This window comes from Poecilia latipinna, unplaced genomic scaffold (genome assembly GCF_001443285.1).
Source record: "Poecilia latipinna isolate Pla-1442-1.1 unplaced genomic scaffold, P_latipinna-1.0 Scaffold851, whole genome shotgun sequence".
NCBI classification, from domain to species: domain Eukaryota; kingdom Metazoa; phylum Chordata; class Actinopteri; order Cyprinodontiformes; family Poeciliidae; genus Poecilia; species Poecilia latipinna.
The window spans coordinates 169,163-191,174 of record NW_015113467.1 but is presented as its reverse complement, the minus strand read 5'-3'; the positions used below and the strand labels follow the sequence as shown (position 1 = coordinate 191,174).

The window sequence follows — 22,012 nt, the reverse complement described above, 5'->3', positions numbered from 1 at the left end:
ATTGTACTTAAGTACAGTAACGAAGTACAAGTACTTCGTTACTGTACTTAAGTACAATTTTCCCACCACTGGTAAGATGTCGTTCTGTATCGTCTAATAAACAGAAGCACATACGGCAGCTCAGAGAGCATTGATGACCGTGCAACAAATGCCCAAAAACAGTTCCCTCTTCTTCTTTTTTTTTTTTTTTCTGTCCACAGCTGCACAGCCCATGTGATGTTTTTAGAAACCTGACAACAGAACTGCATCACTCTCTACAGGCACTGCAGTGACTAACTACCTTTACTAAGAACAAGCTGCAGCTACACCGACACTACTGTGCAGAAAATATAGCTTACTGCCCCATTGAGTGTGGAATCCGATACATTTTAAGAATCACATCAATCATTCCAGGTATCGATATCTTATACAAGTTCACGAGAAGCTTCGCGAATCTGATGTCTAGGTATAAAATAAAAAGGAGCCCATATCTCTTCTGTGACAGCTCAGACCAGGAGTTTTCATTGTGACATCTGGTTTTTCTTCGTTTTTAAAGCACTACACTCCACTTTACCTTCTTTGACCAGCTGCACAAACACAGGGTTGTCACCGCTGACGGTAAGCCCAAAGCCATTTTCATCTTTCTGAATGATCACACATCGCTGGACCAGACCTGTAAGGTGAGACAGGACAGAAAACACAATACAGTAAGTACATAAAGACTAGGAAGTAGATAAAAGATGGCACTTTGAAGTTAGAAAAAAAAACAAACACTGTGGAAGAGGAATACACTACAAGTCGTATGTTCTCGTGCATGACTGAATTTGAAATTACCAAAGTTTACTTTAACATTTTAAGCTTAACTAAAAGGAAAGTTGATGTAGTTTGAGTTTCACATCCCTACATGCAAATAAAAATAAAAAAAATACCAGAATTTGTGTTTGTTCCTCCTACCCTATTAGTCACACTGAAAGCAGTCTCAAAGGGAAATTTGTGTAACCAGAATGGTCAAGAGAAAGAAGCTATGAAGCTGATAGATGTGAATAATGCCTTTAAACAGCTGCTGTTAGAACATACAGTAAAGATTGCTCGATGCAAATAATACTTTATGTGTTATGGCAACATAGCAATGGCTCACTTAACTTTTGTGACGTTTTGTTTTTAGTCCAACATAAAGTATTGTTTAATTATGGAATAAGTTGAATGACAATGATATATAATGTTCTTTTTTTTTTTTTTAAACAAAATTCTGACATGCTTGGAATGCATGTATTCAGTTTGCAGAAGCAATTTTAGCTGCAAGTACACCTGCAATTCTCCTTGGTTTCTGTTTTTATCACTTTTGCACATGTAGAGCATGACAATTACCAAATTAGCTAAGGCTCAGTCAGCTGGGATATATTTTGACATTACTGCCACAAATTTTCAATTAGATTCAGCCCTGGGCTTTGACTTGGACATCCTGCCACATAAAGATGGTTTGATGTAAATCACTGCATTTTAACTTTGGCTGTATGTTTAAGGTAACTGTCCTTCAGAAGTGTGGACATTGGCCTCAGGCTCAGGCCATTAACTGTTTGGGTCTTAGTGATGACGTTTGTTCACTAGCAGAACAGTTTGTGTTATACCGAGGTTAAGTTGGCGAAAGGTCAATTCCTATTTTCTTACCTGGATGGTGCTTGAAAGCAACTGGCTGCACTGGACTTTATTAATGGATATCGCAGTAAAGGAGGAGGCAAATAAATGCACAGAACACATTTTAGATTCTTCTTTCCACTTCGCATTATTTTACTTTGTGTTGGTCACGTCGGTAATCGTTAAAAATGATAAGGTCTGTGACTGCACGTAAAAGAATGTCACAAAGTTCAAAGGGTTTTAACGCAAGGAACCGCATCCAGAGATCAGAAAGATCAAAATAGGAACGTTACTTGACAGGTTTTTCGTTTCCTGCTTTGTTTTGTGACCACAGAGAAAGGAGCTTATCTCGTGTGGATGACAAGAGCCAGACTAACCAGAAAGCTAACGAGAACACAGTTGTTAAAAAAAATATATACAAAATTAAACAATTACTCTTAAAACAACAAACCTTCATACATCTTTTAAGAAGCAGACGTTAAACACGATAACTTATTTCGTCCAGTAAATTTTATGGTCAATTCAGCAACGGCAATAAAGATGTTCACCAAAAAGGGGTTAGATGGGGGGTTGGAAATTGGAGGGCGCAGCAGCAGCTCTTATAAGGGAGGCAGGCCAGGAAACCAAATGGCACAGTCTGGGGGGGAGGGGGTGGTGGCTGGTGGAAAAGAGGGTTAGGTAGATCTGAAAGAGCAGGGGGATGGGAGGGGATGAGAGGGCAGGGGTGTCAGGGACGCAGATAAAGCCGTTTGGGGAACAGAGCTGGTGTGAATCTGCCTCTAGATCTGATTTTCTGTCTTTCGCTGAAATGTTCAAAATCTTCAGGTGGCATGAACAATGGCAGTGAGGGATTTGAGAGTGGCCTTGTAATTACTGCTCAGGTTAAACCATCTGAGCTCATGCATTATTCAAACGTTCAACTCATATGTAATCGGCACCCTTCACTGAAACACATGGGAATATCCTCTGAGGGGATAGACTGACCTTTAATGCAGCCGAGGTGCTTTCGGCATCACAACGCCAAAAGAGAGGAACCAAAATCAATAAAGTGCGGCTCATGAAATTCAGACACTTTTCCTTACATCTAGAGCTGAGGCAAATGAAATCCGAACGTTATTTTTTATTTTTTTTTGCTTGTGATGAATCCCTGAAGTTTGATATGTATGATCGCTGAAGCAAGGGAAGAAACAAAAACAGACAAGACACACCTACGCTGTCCTAATAATGACAGGAATGTGTTATCTTGATCATGCTTTCTAGAAAGGAACTGAAACGTCGTCACTGCGGACCGCTCCGTCTGACAGCAGCTTTAACAATGTGTTCTGTCAGTGGGCTTTATATAACTTCAGGCTACTGCTATGAGTCATTTGATTAGAAATCTCAAATGAACTGACTGTGTGGGCCATTGCAGTGTTGAAACAATCTCCCAACTGATGCGAGAGACATGAGAGGGCAGCAGCAGCACTGACACCGCCGGGACGACGGCGCCCCATAATGACCCCGTTAGCATGGATTCAGGAAATGAGGCCGAGAGCTTAGTTTTATACCAGGCCACGGACCAAGATGAGAATCTCATGGTGTGAAACATCTCGACTAAAAAAATACCAGACTTTTAGGTTCACAGAGAATTTTGTCATTCAAACCAGAAATTAAATATTACAGTATTTATTACTATTATAGTAGGAAAAATGTTTGCTTTAACATTTGATTATTCTTATCTGACCGAACCAAAAATATAAAATGAGCACATTTTATTAGTTTTAACTGCTTGTTGTGGAGAGTATCACACCTTTTTGCCGTTCTGCTCAACACCAGTAAGCTCATATCTAGTTTAACTAATTGGGATGTCATCTTCTCTAGCAATTCATTGAAAGGACTTTAAACCACAGGAAGGGTATGATAGATTTTAAAACATCAACATACGTTGGTGCTGGAAAAAAAATAAATAAATAAAAAGCCTATTTTTCTAAGCCATTAACAAGTTCTAGTAATAATATATTCAATAAAGGTTTAACTGATCCAAGATTAAACTATTAAAAACATACAGGATCCATAGAGTGACATGGCTCTTGTACTAAAAATTAAGTGTTTACAATCATCCTGTTCACCAGTTTTATTGGTCTGATGAAATACTCTTAATTTTAAATGCCATCTAGTCACTGCCTGCAAGTGGAAAATCCTAATTACCAGAAATAAAGGCTTTCAAACATCCCTCTGTGTGTCATTTATCTATATAACGTGTTTTACTTAGAATTGAAAGTTCCTGAAATAAATGTACTTTTCAGTAATATTCTAAGTTATCAAATGGGTCAGCTTATTAAGTTTTTAAAAGTCACAATTTCAAAATTGTTCAGTTCTTCCATCGAACCAATCTAATGTTTCAAAGTCCCTTCAATAAGAACTGAGGTACCACGGACATTACTGCTGTGACTGTGAAGAATCTTATTCGTTCCCATGCCTAGGAAACAACATCATATAGGTCAAACATAAAAATATTTTAGCTGCATATCTTTCAATAAGATACTTATTAATCACTCTCTGGCATGATTCTCAATGTTTTTTGCTTACAAAGTCTGTAAATCGCACGCTTATGTAACTTATCTCTCCGGCTTATCCCCTTGATTTGGTGCCCAGCTCTGACTTTGCGTCACGCAGGCTAAAATTCACATTTTAGCCCGGCCATTCGTCATTTTCTATCGGCAACTTCACACCAGGACGTTAATGCCGGCGATCGCACCACGAAACGTCTTACCACAGGACTCAGGCTTCCCCTCTGCAAGCACACTGTTGTTGCCACTCTTCTCCACCACCAGAGCTTCTGCTCACAGCCCCAACCAGAAGCCAGCAGCGCACAAACACGTAAACAAAAATAAACGACAACCAACACATGAGAAGGAAACACAAAACAGGAGAGAGAAAATCATGAGGAAGAAACAATCATGGGAGAAGAAAAACTAAATGAACAGAAAGGGCAGCATCCCTCAACTGTCACCCATTGACTTGCGCTTTAGTCAATGGGTGCATGAGGACGTCAGTGTCCTCATGACAGTTAAGGGGTTAAATGAGAGTCATCAGTTTGGAGAAAAGACCACACCCAATGAAGGGTTTTAAATTTGAAGATATAAATCACAGGAGACCACATCTGTGTGATGTTGTATTCTATCTACTGCCCAAACCATTTAAAAAATTGTGATAAATCAGCCGAAATCAAGAGAACAGTTCATGCAACATGCACATACAACATAGATAAGCAGAAACCTACAGCATGCAAACATGCTAAAATGTACAATGAATTCAAAAGTGATTTTTTTTTTTGTTTTTTTTGTTTTTTTTTGTTTTTGTTAGATAAAGGGGAACAAGTCGACGTAAATTTCAAATAAATATAGCTTCAATCCTCCCCGTCTGTGGCGGTCATTTCAGACATGGCGGTAACTGCCACTGAAAATCACATAAATTTATTTGCAGCGACACAAAACAACATGTGGTGAAGAGCGCATCTTGTGTAACTGTTGAGGGGGAAAAAAATAAATAAAAAAATAAAAACAGTCCTGTTTGTACGGCTGCATGACACAGAGATAAGCCACCATGTGCTACAGAGGATTTTCTGTTTTGTTTTGAATACAGAAGCCTTAATCAGATCCTTCGGCGTTCTGCCCCGGCTGATAACCAGACCTGAGGGAAAAGTCACAATATTGCAGCGGACTGGTTTTGGGACCCCAGCAATCTCACCCTGCGAAGATCTGAGATTGGACTGAGGAAGAGACAGAGAGGCTTTCTGTGTCCTTCATGCATAGTGTAATAAAAAGAGATTTGCTCCCCGACAGATTCCTTCTGCTTTTTTGTCACGCTAAAATCTTTCAGTTCATCAAACTAAAGCTAATATTAACTCGTTTGTATAAGTACAAAAGACAGTCGGTTATACACTGAAGATCTTATTCACTAAGAGACAAACCTGACCTGATGCGAACAAGTAATTGCCCCCTAAACCTAATAAATAGTGGCGTCACCCTTGGATAGAAACGACTGGTGTGAAGTGTTTGAGATAACTGGCAAAGAGTCTTTCGCATGACAAGGAGGAATTTTGGCCCAATATTATTAGCAGAATTAATTTCATTCAGCCACAGCTGAGAGTTTTCAAGCATGGTTGGATGTTTAAGGTTATAGCACACCACCGCAGTGGGATAGCCACTGTGAAGTGGACATACTGGTGTGTTTCAGATCAATTTTCTGATGCATAATAAAGTGGCACACTGATGCCTAGACGGTGTCTTTCATTATGTTCTCTTTAGCTACTTCACGACTGAAGCCCGTAAGGTCTGGCCTTGGATCTACATGGATACAATTTGTATCCAATTTTTGTACAACAAAACCTGAACAGAGACAAGTGATTTTCTGCGGCGCTTTAAAAGTTCTTCTGGGTTCTTCGTGACTTCCCGTATGACTCATCGTTGCGCTCTTGGTGTCATGTCGGTAGGCTGGCAAACTCCTGGCAAGGTTCACCACTGTTCCATGTTTTCTCTATTTGTGGAAAATGGCTCTCACTGTGGTTTGTTCGAATCCCACAGCAGACTCAGGGAGGCTTTATGTTTTTTTCCGCACGCCTCTCGGCCCAGTCAGGAGGAGTCCAGCCCATGTTCAGACATGTCACACTGCAGTTTGTTAAGAGTCCCGAAGCCTTACAAATGGCTTTGTAACTCTTTCCAGGCTGATGGATTCATTGACAGGCTCTCTTTTGTTTTTGAATTTCTTCAAATTAGGACAAGATGTGTTACTTTTTGGAGATCGTCAAACAGGTCATATTAGATGTTTTTATTGTTTTGTTTGTGATCAGGCCTTTGTGTGTTTCAAAAAGTGTGTTTTAATTAGAGTTAATTCATTAACTAAAAAGATGGGCATGGTTGTTCTGGATGACTTTTTCCCTAAGAAATTAAATCATCATCTGAAAATGACATTTTACTCTGTCAATCTTTGTCTCAAACAAACAAGCAAACAAACAAAAACTGTTCGTTGAGCTGAAATGTTTAGGAGGAGACGGAATACAGGGAAAACGTTTTTCCTTCGCAACGTAGTATTGACCAGTATAAAAATGAGAAGTATGACACGGCACATACAACAGCAATTGCAAAATACTACTGTACTGTCTGTGGAAAAAGACAGTTCTACTAGTTGCAATATTCAAGACCTTTAATAAAAGCTTTAAAGGTTTTGTCAATAATGTCCAGATGATCATTTCAGCTCACACCAAACATGCAAAGGCTTATAGGCTGCGTGCAGTTGCCAATTCGTGGCTCCAGACTGTGGTCAATGTCTTATTTGGCAACCGGCAACACACTTCCTCCACAACCTCCTTTTAAATGTCATGCATTTTTATTAAACACTATGAAAGAGAATGCAGTGATCAGTTTCTGGGTACATGCCTGAGAAAAAAACCAAGTCCAAACAATGTGAGCAGATTGTCAACTACATTTGTGTCAGCAGTAAGCAGCTTATTGGCACAACCTCCTTAATACTTTATTTAAAGATAAAGGAGGTAAAGATTTTGCAAACCATAGAACGGTATGCAGCCTTAGATTAAGCAAGGAGTGGTATAAGTGCAAAGTGAAAGAAAGTTCCAATTCACGGAGCCTTCTCACACAACAGTTCCTCAATGACGTTGCAGAAATGTCCTTTCACAAGTCGACCTGTGAACAGAGTTTTTGCTGCAATGTCCTCCATATTTCAGGTCAAAAAAAAAAGCCGAATTCCAATCAGATGTGATAAGTCTTTTCAAATGCATGCATCTGCAATATCTGTATTTGTCCAAATCCAAAGTCACACATACATCTTTTTTTTTTTTTTTTATTAAAAGGGTTTTACAAATGTCATCAAAACTGCAGCCATTTTTTTTTGGGGGGGGGGGGGCAGGGTATTTTTACGTCTTTTCTCTTTGTCCTAATTCTGATGGTTTATTGTGGTCAGAAAAAAACAAACATCTGTTTTGATTTCTGAAAAGTTATTTCATTACTATTCAATAACCTAAGCAAACATATAAATTTTTTTGATAGTAGTTGATCCAACCGAGCAGAAAACTGTCCAACTCCAGTCATCTGTCGAGAGACTGGTGAAAACCAGTCGAGTAAATTGCAAATACCCTATGAGTGTCACTGAAGGAAAGTGAGACATTAGTCAGCAGACGGTGTCAACCACTTCAATTATACACCTATTTCAGTGCACTACATAACATAATTTTTTTCTCATTACTGACGACTTAGTCAACAGATATTGTTTTGTTGAATAGTGAGGGAATTGCACTGGAGGTCATTTCTTTGTTCACATGAAAATTTTGTGGTGTCTCCAAACTTACTGTACAGTCCTAATCAAATGATTTAAGTACTAATATTAAAAAAAAAGAGAGAAAATATTATATTATACTCTATTTCAGCAAAAATATACAAACATATATATTCTTTTTAATCTTCCAACACGCATTCTGGTAAATGATTAACAGCACATATTTTGCTTTGCAGCCTTGTGTGTGTTAGAAAGAACAAAGCGTGGGAGGAACGTTCAGCAGTGGCCACAAGAACAAAGACCGTAGAAGAGTAAACATGAAAAACAGAAGAAAAGAAAGAAAAAAAAAAGGATGTCCCTGAGAATGAGAATGTGAAGTTACCTGTAGGGTCAAACTCATTGGAGGAAAGTGAGGCTTTGTCACTTTTGGGTTTCTTGTCTGGGGGATGGTCCTTACTCAGAATGCTGCTGGTTCTAAGGAAAGAAGGACATAAATGAGACATATAAGCCTCGACCAACGGTTCTAAACAAGGAACGTTTCAAAATAATAGTGTCTTGTGGAAATATTTACTTCTTCTACTGCCCATTTCTTAAACTCCCCCACATTTGTGAAACCATTGAAAACACAAACATTAATGTTGATCTTAATAATGTTATGTGATCAACAAAAAAAGTGCAAAACATTAAACATGATATGAGGGTTTTGTAACCTCTTGCAAAAAGAAAAAACAAAGAAAAATGTTGGCGTATATTTGCATTCAAGCCCCAACTAACCTGACAGTCCTAAATAAAATCAAACATAATCAAGAAATCCCTAAATGAAATTGTCTATTATGCATAAACCTGTCTGTCTTGTGAAGGCAGAAGTTATCAGAGAACATTAGTGCACATTTATGCGGCATTGTGAAGACTAAGGGCCACAGCAGAAAGGGCAGCGAGAAAATTGTTGAGAAGTTCACAGCAGGGCTTGGCTACTTAAAATATCTCACGGGGCATATATCAGTGCATTATCTGAAAATGGTGCAACTCGATACATACTAACACATAGTTTTCCAGCTAACATTACAGGCTGAAGAAAGAAAATAAATCAGAAAAGCTGAAAAAAAAAACAAAAAAAAAACAGACTGAAACATGGTGGAGGCAGCATTATGCTGCTTGTTTTCAGCAGGGTTAGCAAAGCTTGTCAGAATCAATGGGTAAGATGTGTGAACTGAATGCAAAGCATTTGAAGGTTAAAAGCTGAAAAGTGGGAGTAGGACGCAACCTTAAACAGAGGAAGTGCTACAGTAGCATGGTCCAGAAAGTCCAGTCAAAGTCCAGACTATATACAACTGAAAATACGCAGCAAGACCTCAAAGACAGTTCTTAGAGAAACTTTCAGCCCCGTCTGACTGAGTAATATCTGTTCTGATAAAAATGGGCAAAGACCTTCATACTCTAGATATGAAAGATAGATAGATATACCCAAAAATGATTTGCAGCTGTATTTGCAAGAAAAGGTTGTAAAGAATAGATTAAGGTTACAAAATTATGCACACAATTTTCAATCTCTTATTTGCAAAATCTGTTTGTAAACCATTTGCCATTTCCACTGAACTTGACACTAACCAAGTGTCGCTGTATCACATTAAATCCCAATGAGATAAACCAAAGTTTGTGGCTGTAAAATGTGAAAAAGTTCAGTGGCTAATGTGCTGATGAGCACAAAATTCAGGCGGGCGAATAATGCCGGTTTATTTTCAGCGCCGAGAATGGCGTTACTCAAAGACCTCGCAGTGAATGAATCGGTCTGAGTGTGTCCACTGTATAATGTGACAGTCGGAGAGGATGTGGAGCAGCTCTGCTGAGTGCCACATAACAGACGCTCCTCGGCGGAGATGCCACAGGACAAAACTCCTGCTTGAACCTATGAGGCGGCTATGTATGGCCGCTTCTGCCTATGCCGGCCCCAACAGTAAAAAGGCCACTGTTTAGTTCGCAGTGGAAGGCAGTCATGGGCTGCTCATAGAAAAGGAAGCCCTTTGTCCTGCGCTTAGTGTGTATGTGTTCATGAATGAGCGGGGGCTGGTGGGGTATGTTTGGTGCAAATGTTAAAGACTTCCATGTTGTAACACGGCAAGACAAGTAAAACTTTAATCTAAGCCTGTGTATGAAAGTTACAGCAGGACAACATAATTAAAAGAATTATGAAAGCCTCGACAAGACGATTTATTTAGAAAAGTCTTACCTTGTCGCTTTCTTGGTAAACCTGCAAAATAAAGACGTCAATAATCAGAAATTTTTATTAAACGTCAACACACAAAGGAGTTAATTACGCTGACGTACAGGATGAAAAGCAAGACGGTTTCAACATTTACTGAGACTCGTATAGTGGTAAACATGATAATCCTCGTCAAACATCAGAGTTCTTGAGCTGCGGATTAAAACCTTTTCCGGGTCAAATCTGCTCTGCCTTTCAGATTTTTGATTTGTGTGCAGCTGTTGGGAGTTTAATTCCTTAAAGACACGACAACTTTATTAAGTAAGCAGGGATTTTATACACATCCAAAAAAAAAAAGAAAAGAAAAAGAAAATAACTTTTGAGGAAATGGCAAATAAGAAATTACTATCCAGCATGTGTTTGTTCAATAATTCACTTTTCAGGACAAGGAAGGAACAAAGTTGACAAGAATCTTTACTCTCAGTCAACACAAACACTGAAGTCTGTGCTATTATTTCCACTGTTACATATATATTTATAGGTACTGTGAAATAGTGGTTTTTAACGTGTGCAAATGTTGTGAACCTGAAGCTGGCAGCTAGCAAACAGAATGGTTAGTATCTTCAACCTAAGTATGGGCATTTATTGTTATAATTGATGATTTACTGTTTCTTATCACCATAAGAATTTTGATTGATTGTTTTTATGATAAATTCTAATTAATGATGTGTAAAATCCCCCAAAGCTGCGCTTATTACAGGGATTGCTAGTTTATTGTCTTCACTGTTTGTTCAATGTGAGTATAAATAAGTAACAATTTATTTGAAAAAAAAAAATAATAATTACAGATAGTGTGTGCAAAGGAATGTTTTGCTATGCAGTCACAGGCATGCAGTTACCCAAAAAAGTAGTAATAAATAGTTCTTATTTTCACTTTTGTTATCACAATAGTACCACAAGATATTATGATAAACCTTGAAGTCCGTATCGCCCATTCCCACTTCCACCAGTAGGGAAAGTCCATAGTGCTGGCAATTCTAAATCAATCAGTCAAAATGCTCAAAAATTGATTTTAGTTTGCTTAATTTTTTTGTAAAAAATATATTTTTGAATAATTATTTGATTTTTATATATTTTTTTCTTTTAAAGCCAAGCATCTAAGCAAATCTAATCCTGGTAGTTTAAGTTACTATTAATGCACAAATCTATTGTTGATTAAATATAAATTGATGGAATTTGATACAGTACCTTATAAGATTGTTTTAAATAAAGGTTTTTTTTTCTCCAAGTCTTTTCCTTTCGTCAGTCACATAATCTCTAGACTGTTTGAATAGAAGAACTGGTTTCTGAATTAAAAATTGTTCATGACTCAAATCATGAACCTAAAACTGGAACTGAATTGCTACACATTGAAAGATATGCGTCTCTAGTAACAATCAGCGCAATATCAAAGTGTGAAATATTGCATTTTCAAAAAGACTGCTTGGACAACATCTGGCAGGATACTATATTCAAGTGTCAGTTCTTTAAGCTCCCTGGATATTGCTAATATATTTGAACAGTTGGACGCACACTCATTGCCCTTAATCCCCTCGACTGAAGTAAATCATTAGTGGCCGAGATGCTTAAGCTCTAGAGGGGTGTGGGGAACATATTTAATGCCAGAAGTGCCAGCAAAATGCGGATGAAACATCATTAATGCTGTCATCAGCTCTTAAAAATAGACTCGAAATTAAATATTTTCTGTCTGATGTACCGCACCTCCAGTTTGCAGGATTCCATAAGAGATAAAGGTTTTCCTGACTGCGGGGTCCAGCGGATTTCCTGACAAACTTTCAGTATTTTAGTGTTTGTACAAAGCCTGTCCCCCTTCGCCACCTGATTTGATTCACCGACAAGTGGTGATCATTTAATAGTTCAGCTGCTCATGTTACTCAAGTGTTCAACATATGTACGTGGTGGCAGAATGTCAGAGACCATTGGAAGGGATTAAAACAGTCCAGCTTCAGACCATAGCGCTACGATTATACCACTAAGCCACTATAACCAATTCATGACAGCACTCATATGCGTGCATTTGTGGAGTAATGTACTGAGTTATGGCCAGTGTGAAGTCCCTGGTAGCATGCTACGTTGTTTCATTTACAAAACACAAAAAATGTAAAAGTTGTTTTGTAAAACAGAAACCACAAGGTGCAGTTTAGACTCACTTTTACTACATTTTACCCTGACGAATCAGGCGCCAATAAAGCCATCTTTAAAAATGCATTATAATGGCCAAATGGTTTTAGTGTCCATTCAGATGCTCTTAATTTTTCATTGATAGGAGCATTTAGATCATATGCATGTTATATGCCAGCTTGTCCAATAGTACCTAATAGGGTGCACGGAAGACATTCAGTGGCAATTCCATTGCAATCTTTTAAAATTGAAAACCCTACTAATATAGCACAAAATGGTCCTACAAATGGAGGCTTCCGTAATGGGGAGGTCTTGCGACTAACCAGCCCACATTAACTCTCTTTCTCCTTGTGACACTGAGTCTCATTCAGAGCCGTGCAGAGGCAGCTGAATGGCCTGTTTATGAAAATGCCTCAGACTGTAATAAGTTCCAGAGCTTCAACCAGAAGAGAGAGAAAAAAAAAACAGCTTTAAGTAGTCCCCTCCCTAAGAAACCTCTGAGTTGGAAAGATGGAAAAGTCAGCACATAAACACACGCATGCATACTGAAACTTTACATGCGCATGCAAAAGTTCAGAGACGGTAAAACTGAGTGGGCCAATGTTCTTAGGAACAATGACTGACATCCAAGCTAGGCTTCAGGTTGAGTGAAACGTCAGCCTTTCTATAATATCTTTATTAAAACAGACAAAGACAAAATGTATCCAAGTAAGATGTGATCTATAAATGACTTTTTAACAAGTGTTTTCTGGGGAAAACCCGAGATTAATCACAGAAACTGTGACTCTGCTGGTTTAGGAAAGCCTTAGTGTGGAACAACTAGAAGTGGTAGCTGGTAAAGATTAAGCTCTGAAAATCTCCGCTTGCTGTCTTTACCTGGTTTTCTACATGTTGTTTTTGCATTTGTCTATCAAACTGCCAAATAAATTTGAAATCAGATGTTTACATACGCTATACAAAGAGACAAAAAAAACAAAAAAATCTCCCTTTTCCTCACTGTCTGACATTACGTCAAAGATTTATGTTTTCCTGCTTTGTGTCAGGTTCTATTAGGAATAATCTACTCAAACACTGAATGACTATACCCCGATCACAATGCTACAGTTATGAAAAGCTTTTAATAGATTGAATAATAAAGGAATTTCCTTGAGGTATACATGCGGATGTCTTAAGGCAACACCTCAAACACGGTGCTACCTTGTGTGACATCATGAAAAAATAAGGAGGAATCAGCTACGCTATCAGAAAGAGAACTGTGGATTTTTTTTTTTCTTATCCAGATATCTGATGTAGCCATCTAGGCAAGCAACTGTACACAAGTATAGACACCATTGGAATGTCCAGTGATCGCACTCTGCAGAAGGAGATAAATAGCTATTTATTCTAACGATATACACATTTCAGAGGAAAATATGTGTATCAACAGTAGAACCGAAGCAAAATACCCGATCGTTCTGGCTGAAGCCGGGACGAGAGCGTTATGATCCACGGTGACAGAAACCCTGTAACAACATGAGCTGAAAAGCTGCTCAGAATGGAAGAAACCAACCACTTCAGAAGCAACACAGAAAACAAAATTCTCTTATGTAAAATTAACTCAGAGAACCAATTTTTTGGACACATGTCCGATTTTCTTACAGAACCGAAGCTGAAATATTTGGCCATAACGGTGACAGCTACATTTGGAGGAAAAGGAACGAATCTTACAAGCTTAACATCACAATTCAAAATGTGAAGTATTTGCTGTGATGATGTTTTGCTAGAGGGGAGACTGGTGCACAAATTAGATGGCATAAGGAGCAAATAACATTATGTGGCAACATCTCTAGACACCTGGCAGGGAGTTAAAGCTTAGGCAGAAATGTCTTTTTCCAAATAGACAATTACTCTAGAAATACAAAAAAAATTAATTACAAAGAGGCGGGAATTCAAAGTGTCTTAGATCCATCGAAATGTTGTTGAGATGAAAAGGTTTCTGAACAAGGTGGCCTACAAACCAGATTCAACGCCAGGCCTGTCAGAATGAATGGGACTAAATCTAAGCAAACTACTAAGAGAAGCTGATGACAGGAGAACCAAGATGTTTGCCCCAAGTTATAAAGTAGAAAAGGCAAATATATCAAATGCAATGTAATAACAAAATCTTAAAAAAAAAAAAAAAAAAAAAACTTTTTTTTTTCTGGCATTTACCAAATAAAAAAACAAAACTTTAGTTATCCTTCTGACCTACAAGTATAGTGAAACTTGAAACTTGATGTTGGGGAAAAAAGGCTTTTTTTCTTTTTCTTTTTTATTTTTTTACAGTTTACATAAGTATCTGCACAATATATCTGGATTAAGGTACTGGCTAAATCGAGGCCAAAATGAATACAAAACTGTAGAAAATCTAGATAACAAGAACAACAGTCTTATGTTTAAATTAATCTTTGTAAAAACTGCATCTAAAAAAATGTACCATGTAGATCAATAACCAAATCTGGTCCGACACTGGTGTCCAGCAAGGCTAAATCTGCTTGGTCAAAACTGCTGTTCCAAGCCATGTCTTCACTCCTGACATAATGCAAGAAAGTAAAATCATTCATCTGTGAGGATGCCATAGTGAAGAAACCCGATGCGCTGGTTGATGGGAACTTTGATCGAAGCCCATTAGAAAACAGTAGCCCATTTAAAAAAAAAAAAAAAAAAAAAAAAAAAAACATCCATCAGGTTATACGATGCAGAATCTTTGCAGCACAATCATAAGCACACCTTAACCAATCAATGAGCCAAGCAGCAGTACTCAGGAGCACTAGAGAGCAGAAGATGGGACACCAGCTGCACAACGAGCAACATCCACCTGCACTGCATCTTCAGTGTTTGGGAAACGCAGATCCCCCTTAATGTAGGTCACCTGATGTACTTTGCAGACATATAATGGAAAAAAATGGACTTGTTATATTCATCTTTAAAGAGAAATGACTAGCATATGGTCTATTTCATACTTTAAGTATTGGAAATTTATTCAACTAATCAGGTATACTTAGAGGTGATAGAGACTATACATGTTTTTTTTTTTTTGTTTTTTAGAAATTCAGACAAAATACTCAAAACAACCTAAAGGAAATATTTGCAGCATAACTAGATACTCTGCATCCTATGGATAGAAGTTCATGTATTATTAACACTCTACAGCGAACCTCCACCTAATCGTGGTTAAGTTTTCAGAGTCACCTATTTGTGGATTTTTTTCATGGAAAGTAACTCCAAATTATTCACAGAAAATCTACTAAGATTTTTTTTTTTTTTTTCCAGATTTATGTAATAGAGCATATCCAAACATTCTAAAAAACAAAAAAAAAATGCAGGTAAGGAAGCTGACACACCACCGTGCGGTGCTACTTGAAAAGCTATTGGAGCGCCATTGATTTTCCTTGGTGCTGATTGGCTGTACACCCCCGAGAGAGGAGACAAGGAAAACTATAGATGTCTGCTTCTGCCGTAGTGCCGAGACACTTTCCACTGCGCATGTTAATTTATGTTGAAGGTAAATGTGATGCTTGACCTGGAAACTAATTCAGACATGTGCGAGCATGCCGCCCGTCTAAGCTATTCCAGAGCAGTGTCAGTTTTAGTGAATGAGGTTTGCCATGCACGTGCAAAGGAAGTGAAAGTTTGCTCAGCTGGTACATTTCAGCAACAACTCAAATGAACAAAAAAAATGTAGACCAATTGTTACCACAGAGAGCACTGCAAGTGAATTACGTTGCACATTGTTCACTAGTAAAAACTAGCAAAAAAATATATATACCTATACCTATACAGCAATATTTAGTAGATGGACTATGGACTCTGATGAAGCTCGTTTGACAGATTAAAAATATGTTTTGAAAAAAAAAAAAAAAACATTTAAGAAAGCGTTACACATACTTCTCATTTCTATACTTAAAAGGCTTTTTTTTTTGTCTGATGTGATATTCCAAACTTAAATATGATATCATTAGCTCTAAGCAAAAAAATCATATCCAAAGGCTGGATTTAATTAATCTACATTGTGTGTCTTACAGTTATATGGTAATGCCACATACATTGTTGGATAAAAACCCTAGTCTGATTTGCCACATCAAATCTTGGTTTTGTCCAATTCATTTCGCTTGAGTTCTTGAGTTACTGGGAGAACTTAAGCAAACTCCAATTTTCTTTAAAAAAAAAAACAAACTGAGCTTATTTATTTTAGCATAGCCCATCCCAAGTTTGAACAATTCTTGGCATTCTATATTTTGAAACAAAGCTGGTTATAGTTGGGACAGAAAACAAACAAAAAATCTTGAAACAGTCCTTTACTACAATGCAAAATCAGAACCTCAGTTGATCTATGTTTTACTTGAAATATACACTATTTTCAATTACTAGTGCACAGTAGGTTATGGACTAAACAAAAGTTCCTCGTTAGTTATTAATTTGTAACTAATAATTTGTACTTTCACAATTTTAACTTAAACAAAAAGAGAAATAATTTAAGGAAGCAGATTTTCACAAGAAGTAATTGTGACAGTCGCCCCCATCTTGATAAGATGCATAAGTGACTTGAATTGAAATCCTCTCTCATGTTAAAGCCATTTTTTTTATTACTGTCATCATACATACAGTTTTTGTAGCTTCTTAGCAAATTAATTATATATGAAATACCTGTGGACTTTATATCAATTAGAAAGTAATTAATATATTAATTGCACAGTTTAAGATTTTAATTTTTGTTTTTTGTTTTTGTTAGCTCTATTACTTCCCAGTTAGAACGTTGCCATTTCAAATTCTCCCGTACTATAAATGAACTCTTGGTCCCGGTTCATGATACGCTTTGCATGTCCTTGTTAGTAATGTTTGGGCCCTGGCTACAATCTGAGAGGACTGGGAAAATGTTATGATATAAATCTTAACTTAGTGTCTGCTTGTCTGTGCTAATCCTCAGTTGGCTAACTTCAGTCACTCAAAACAAACTTTCCAGGACTTCAGAACAGAATCTACACATTCCAGGATGAGCCACAGTATATGACAACTGATTGGTGATTATACAACCTTAAAAGGAAACCAAACTAACTTTACATTGTAATATCATTATGTTCATTATCTACATGAAGGATACTGTGCTGTGTAACTCGTCTATTATTATGTAGCCAAAAAAAAGAAGAAAAATGAAGATTAAAAGAAAAAAAAACTTGCAGCAAATGCACAGTAGGTAAACTTTTGGGAACGCCACATAGATTCTGACTTCACCAGAAAATAAAAACTACAAGCAATAATTCTTGGGAAAAAGGCACCATCAATCAAGTATATTTGTACAGCACAGCACATTTCATCAGCAAGGCCGTTCAAACTACAAGTTATTTAATAAAATAAATAACTTTGTAATCACAGAAGTCCAAGCCACCTGCAAACTCCATCTTCTGTCTCCATAACAACATCTTGCTACCAAATCTCCAACAAACTCATCATATAAGAACAGAATGTGTACAACATTGGGTTAACTAGTTGCTGAACAGTAACTAACCCAATTAGTTACTGTAACCAATTCAGGGCACTTGTATGTTACAGACAGCAGCAATTAGAAACTGGTAAATATGTTTGCCAAGCCGTTTTAAGTTAAAATGTAAATAAATCTAAAGGTTTTCTCTTATAAAAAAAAAATACACCTTGTAAGTTGCCTTTTTATCTTTTGGGAGATACTTCAGACATTTCCGATCAGAAAACAAACTTGTAGCTTGAATGAAAATACCACTTTTAAAAATGATGATAATATTAACTATAATTAATAATTTTCTGGATGCTTTTCTTTCTTCACTACCTCTTCCCACCACTCTCCATGAGCTCTAACACCTCAGCCAATAAAGAACAGCTCAGTCAGACTAATAAGTTGACCTATTCAACTGTTGAGCATACAGAGTATTAATTAATGCCACATTTCTCCCAACCTTGTCTCCAATCAGTCCTTTTTTTTTTGCCATTCAATATACTGTAGAGTTCTAAATTAAAACAAAATCTGACAGGGATATGAATATTTTGGGCTCAGCTGTAGATCAGGTGATCTCGATGGATAACCTCTAATTGAGAAAGTTAGCTTTAACACTCAGCAGATATTACTCGCATATGTGTTACCGCACATTGTGAAATGGTGAGTTTGCTGTTTAGGCTCCTCACTGAGAACCAAAAGAATCTCAAACAGGTGCTATTGGATCTCAGACAGGTGTTGAGTCTATCGATATAGACTCAACATACCTGTTTGTTCCTTTATCATAACGTAAAGCATCAAAACTAGAACCAACAAGCAGAGAACTGTTCTCTGAAAAAGAGGAGTACTCCCCCATCACACCTCCGTAAGGATCAAGACTATATTTCATTGAACATGTTTGTAACGCACAGCAATTTGAAACATATATGAAACTTATGTGTTTACAACTTATAAAGCTTTCTTATTTTATATATTTATGAAAACGTTTAGATTGCGATAAAATCTAAACCTACAAAAAGACAAGAAAAACCGTAGCTAACCATGCATTTCTTTGATTAAAAGTTCAATTAATTAATCTACTCGGCTCACTGAAATCTTCAGATGCTACATTGCTATCACAATCAAAACGAGGGCCTCTTCCTGCACTGGGCCATTAAATGTGCAGAGAGTGAGTAAGGCATAAAGAAGGCAGAGTCAGAACAGAGACAGGCAGAAGGGAGGGGCAGCACTGGAGCGGGTTTGGGCTTGAATGCTCCATTGAGGTTTGGTGTTTTGATGGAAAACTGTGGCAGAGTGGAGCCAACAGCAGCAAAAGTGGCAGTAAGAAAGGCTGGTAGCAGGGCAGGCCACAGAGAGAGAAATAAGAAGAAGACGACAGATGGTTCTATGGGCGTAGAACTTGAACACTGCAAGCTACTGGATCTTTCAAACTTTTGCCCCCTTCTCCATGTGAAACTATTGTTTGATTGGTCTGAATTTCATGGGATTCAGAACAGCCCCAGTTACTCAACTTCCAGAAGTCACAAAGAAGTTTAGGTAGCTTTGAGGAGCCGAGGACTTGAGGAAGTAAATACTTAAACCTTAAACTCCCACTGTTCGGTTCTGGTCCGATGCAGAAGGCGAATGTCTCACTACGACTGCCAGACTTGTACCATCACGAAATTCAAGCAAAACTTAGAAACAAAGTCACGGAAATCCATCCATCTGGAAAGGGTTACCAAGCTATTTTTAAGGTTTGAGACTCCATCAAACCACAGTTAGAGCCACTGTCCACAAAAGGAGAAAATGTGGAACAGTGTGTATCCCATAACACCAGGTGTGAAACTAACAGAGAACTTAATAAAAGGAACTTCAATGAAACATTCAAACATGGCGGTGGCAGGAGGCACACAAGACAGAGCTGAACAGCATATTAGAAGGGTGCTTTGCTGCATCAGCACGTGATGAATGAACAATTCAGCAAAGAAGAATGGGTCAAAATTCCTCCACGGGCGATCGAAAAGACTCATAGTCGTGCCCACAGTGTGCAACTAGCTTTATTTAGGGAACCATTGCTTTCTCACATTGGTCTGGGTAGCATTTTCCCTAAAATAATTGGCTCAAGTTGTCATTGTCTGATATAAAAATATGCTTGATCATTTGAAACATTTCATGTTTGACAAAAAGTAGAAGAAACATCAATATATAGAAGAAACCTAAAAAAAAACCTTAGGTACTTCTTCACAGCACAGTATTCAGTCAGAAACATTCAGCTTTGACAGAAGCCCCCAGGGCTGCAGAGCTGAGACTCAGGTGTGTCTAATCCAACATCACATCTTAAAGCACATCCTGAGATGACAGATTAGACTGGAAAACTTGGCAAACTGCATTTGGAATCTGTGTGGCTGGTGTGCCGTCCTCAGGTTGTTATTTGTGCTGAGCAATGCCTGCTGGCCTGCCAAGTAAGTATCTCATGGAACTGGCAATCACTGCTTTTTAACCAGACAGCCATTAACAGCACCTCCTAAAGCTGGCTTGTGAGCCTGTCCCTATGCGTGTAATGATACAGTCTGATTTATGCTGGCAGCCGGCCAATGAGAAGGTACATGAACACAAAAACAATTATCTAATCTTTATAGTCGACTGATACACCAACAGGCAGTCTGCATGATGTCATTACTTTCCACTCTCTGCAAATTTTCTACACCCATCTACCCTGCTACTTTTTTTTAAAACAGCTTCCATATAAAACAAAGTAGTTTCTGTACATTTTCACAGTCTTGTCATGTTACACTCTCCAGTGCAACACGGTTTTAAGGAACAAAGGGATTAAATAAGCGAATGAGACAGAAAAGGCGAGGGAGGTGTGGCGTGTGTTAAAGAAACAAGACCAATAGCTTTGTAGCTCAAGCTAAAGCCTCAGGGGGGAATCTGCACCCTTTCTGCCCCAATAAACCTCATCGGGATTCCTGACATGAGGGCCGGGGGATAGACATTTCTTCACGCTATGCTGTCTGCTGTCCTCGAGCACTGGGAAAGGAAGAAAGGTGTTAACCTGTCCAAACCGCTGATTATTCACGAGCCCTGCTGCCAGACCTGAAACCAATGCTAATCAATGAGTGACTTCCCTGAGCTAGTCAGACTTTTTGAAATCCAAACCGTACCAGGTTTTCTCTGCTGCTGTTGATTTCTGGTTTCTTCAAAGATTTTAAACAACATTCACAGAGGTGTCTGCACGACAGACAAACACACACACACACACACACACACACACACACACACACACACACCTGGAAACACAAATACAAGATTTCTTTAGTTTGTTTCATTCTATTTTTTTTCTTTCTTTCTTGATTGTCTTTTCTGTCTGTTCAAAATAAATAAATAAATATAGGCATGTCTAAAATATTTTAGAACGCTATGCACAAAAATAGGGGGGGGGGAGAAAAAAACAGGCATAAAATCTCCTAGTAAGCTGTTTTTGATGTCGGCTGCATGCTGTGCCTTAGGTCTGTGCCAGCAGTTAGCTTCACATCTACATCCTACAAACAAATGTATATATCCCCCCCAAAAAATAATCCAAAAATTTCATATGATAAATAATCTCAATACAGAGTTAAAGAATTTTTAAGTTGCCCAGGAAAATATGTAGCTCTACATGTTTTGACTGAAGACCTGGGATTAATTGTTAATTTCTATAGAAGAAGAATTAATCTATTTTTACTCTATAGTGAGTATCTGAATCTCTAACAGAGTTAACTGGGCTTGTTGCCTGACAAGTATTATAAACTTGTAGTTTATTTATTAAAATGTTTATTTATAATTAGATGACAAAATAACAAATATGTTTGGTAAAATACAAAGTAAAAATATGTAATAATAACATAACATGTTATATGTTACATAATAATAGTAATTATTATTAATCATTATTATTATTACATCACTATTATTAAAAAACAACAAAAATATATTATACTACTATTATTAATAGTAATAATTGTAGTTGTTATTAATAATCATTATTCTGAAAATTATCATAATTAATATAAGAAGGGGCAGAACAGACTGGACTTCTGGAGGAAGCTAAGATCCTTCAAGGCTTGCACCAAGATGCTGCAGATCTTCTATCAGTCTGTTGTTGAGAGCGTCATCTGTTGGGGAAGCAGCATCAGAGCCAGGGACCTAAAATCACTCAACAGCCTGATAAAGAAGGTTGGTTCTGGTCTGGTTCTGTTCTGGGGACGACTGTGGAACCTCTGGAGATAGGATCAAGAAAATTAGGG

General features: G+C 37.7%; 1 protein-coding gene across 5 annotated transcripts in view; it reads right to left on the bottom strand.

Moving 5' to 3' along the window:
- The window catches only part of arhgef12a (Rho guanine nucleotide exchange factor (GEF) 12a), a 93,289-nt gene that overhangs the window by 33,016 nt on the left and 38,261 nt on the right, over positions 1 to 22,012 (bottom strand). For 3 of the 5 annotated variants that reach the window (XM_015047942.1, XM_015047944.1, XM_015047943.1), the window contains exons 3-6: positions 10,112 to 10,132; positions 8,267 to 8,358; positions 4,367 to 4,432; positions 554 to 652 (exon numbers count right to left, since the gene is read on the bottom strand). In XM_015047942.1, coding sequence (XP_014903428.1) covers positions 554 to 652; positions 4,367 to 4,432; positions 8,267 to 8,358; positions 10,112 to 10,132 — 278 coding nt within the window. The remainder of the gene's footprint in view (positions 1 to 553; positions 653 to 4,366; positions 4,433 to 8,266; positions 8,359 to 10,111; positions 10,133 to 22,012) is intronic. The other 2 variants (XM_015047945.1, XM_015047946.1) reach the window with 2 other exon arrangements.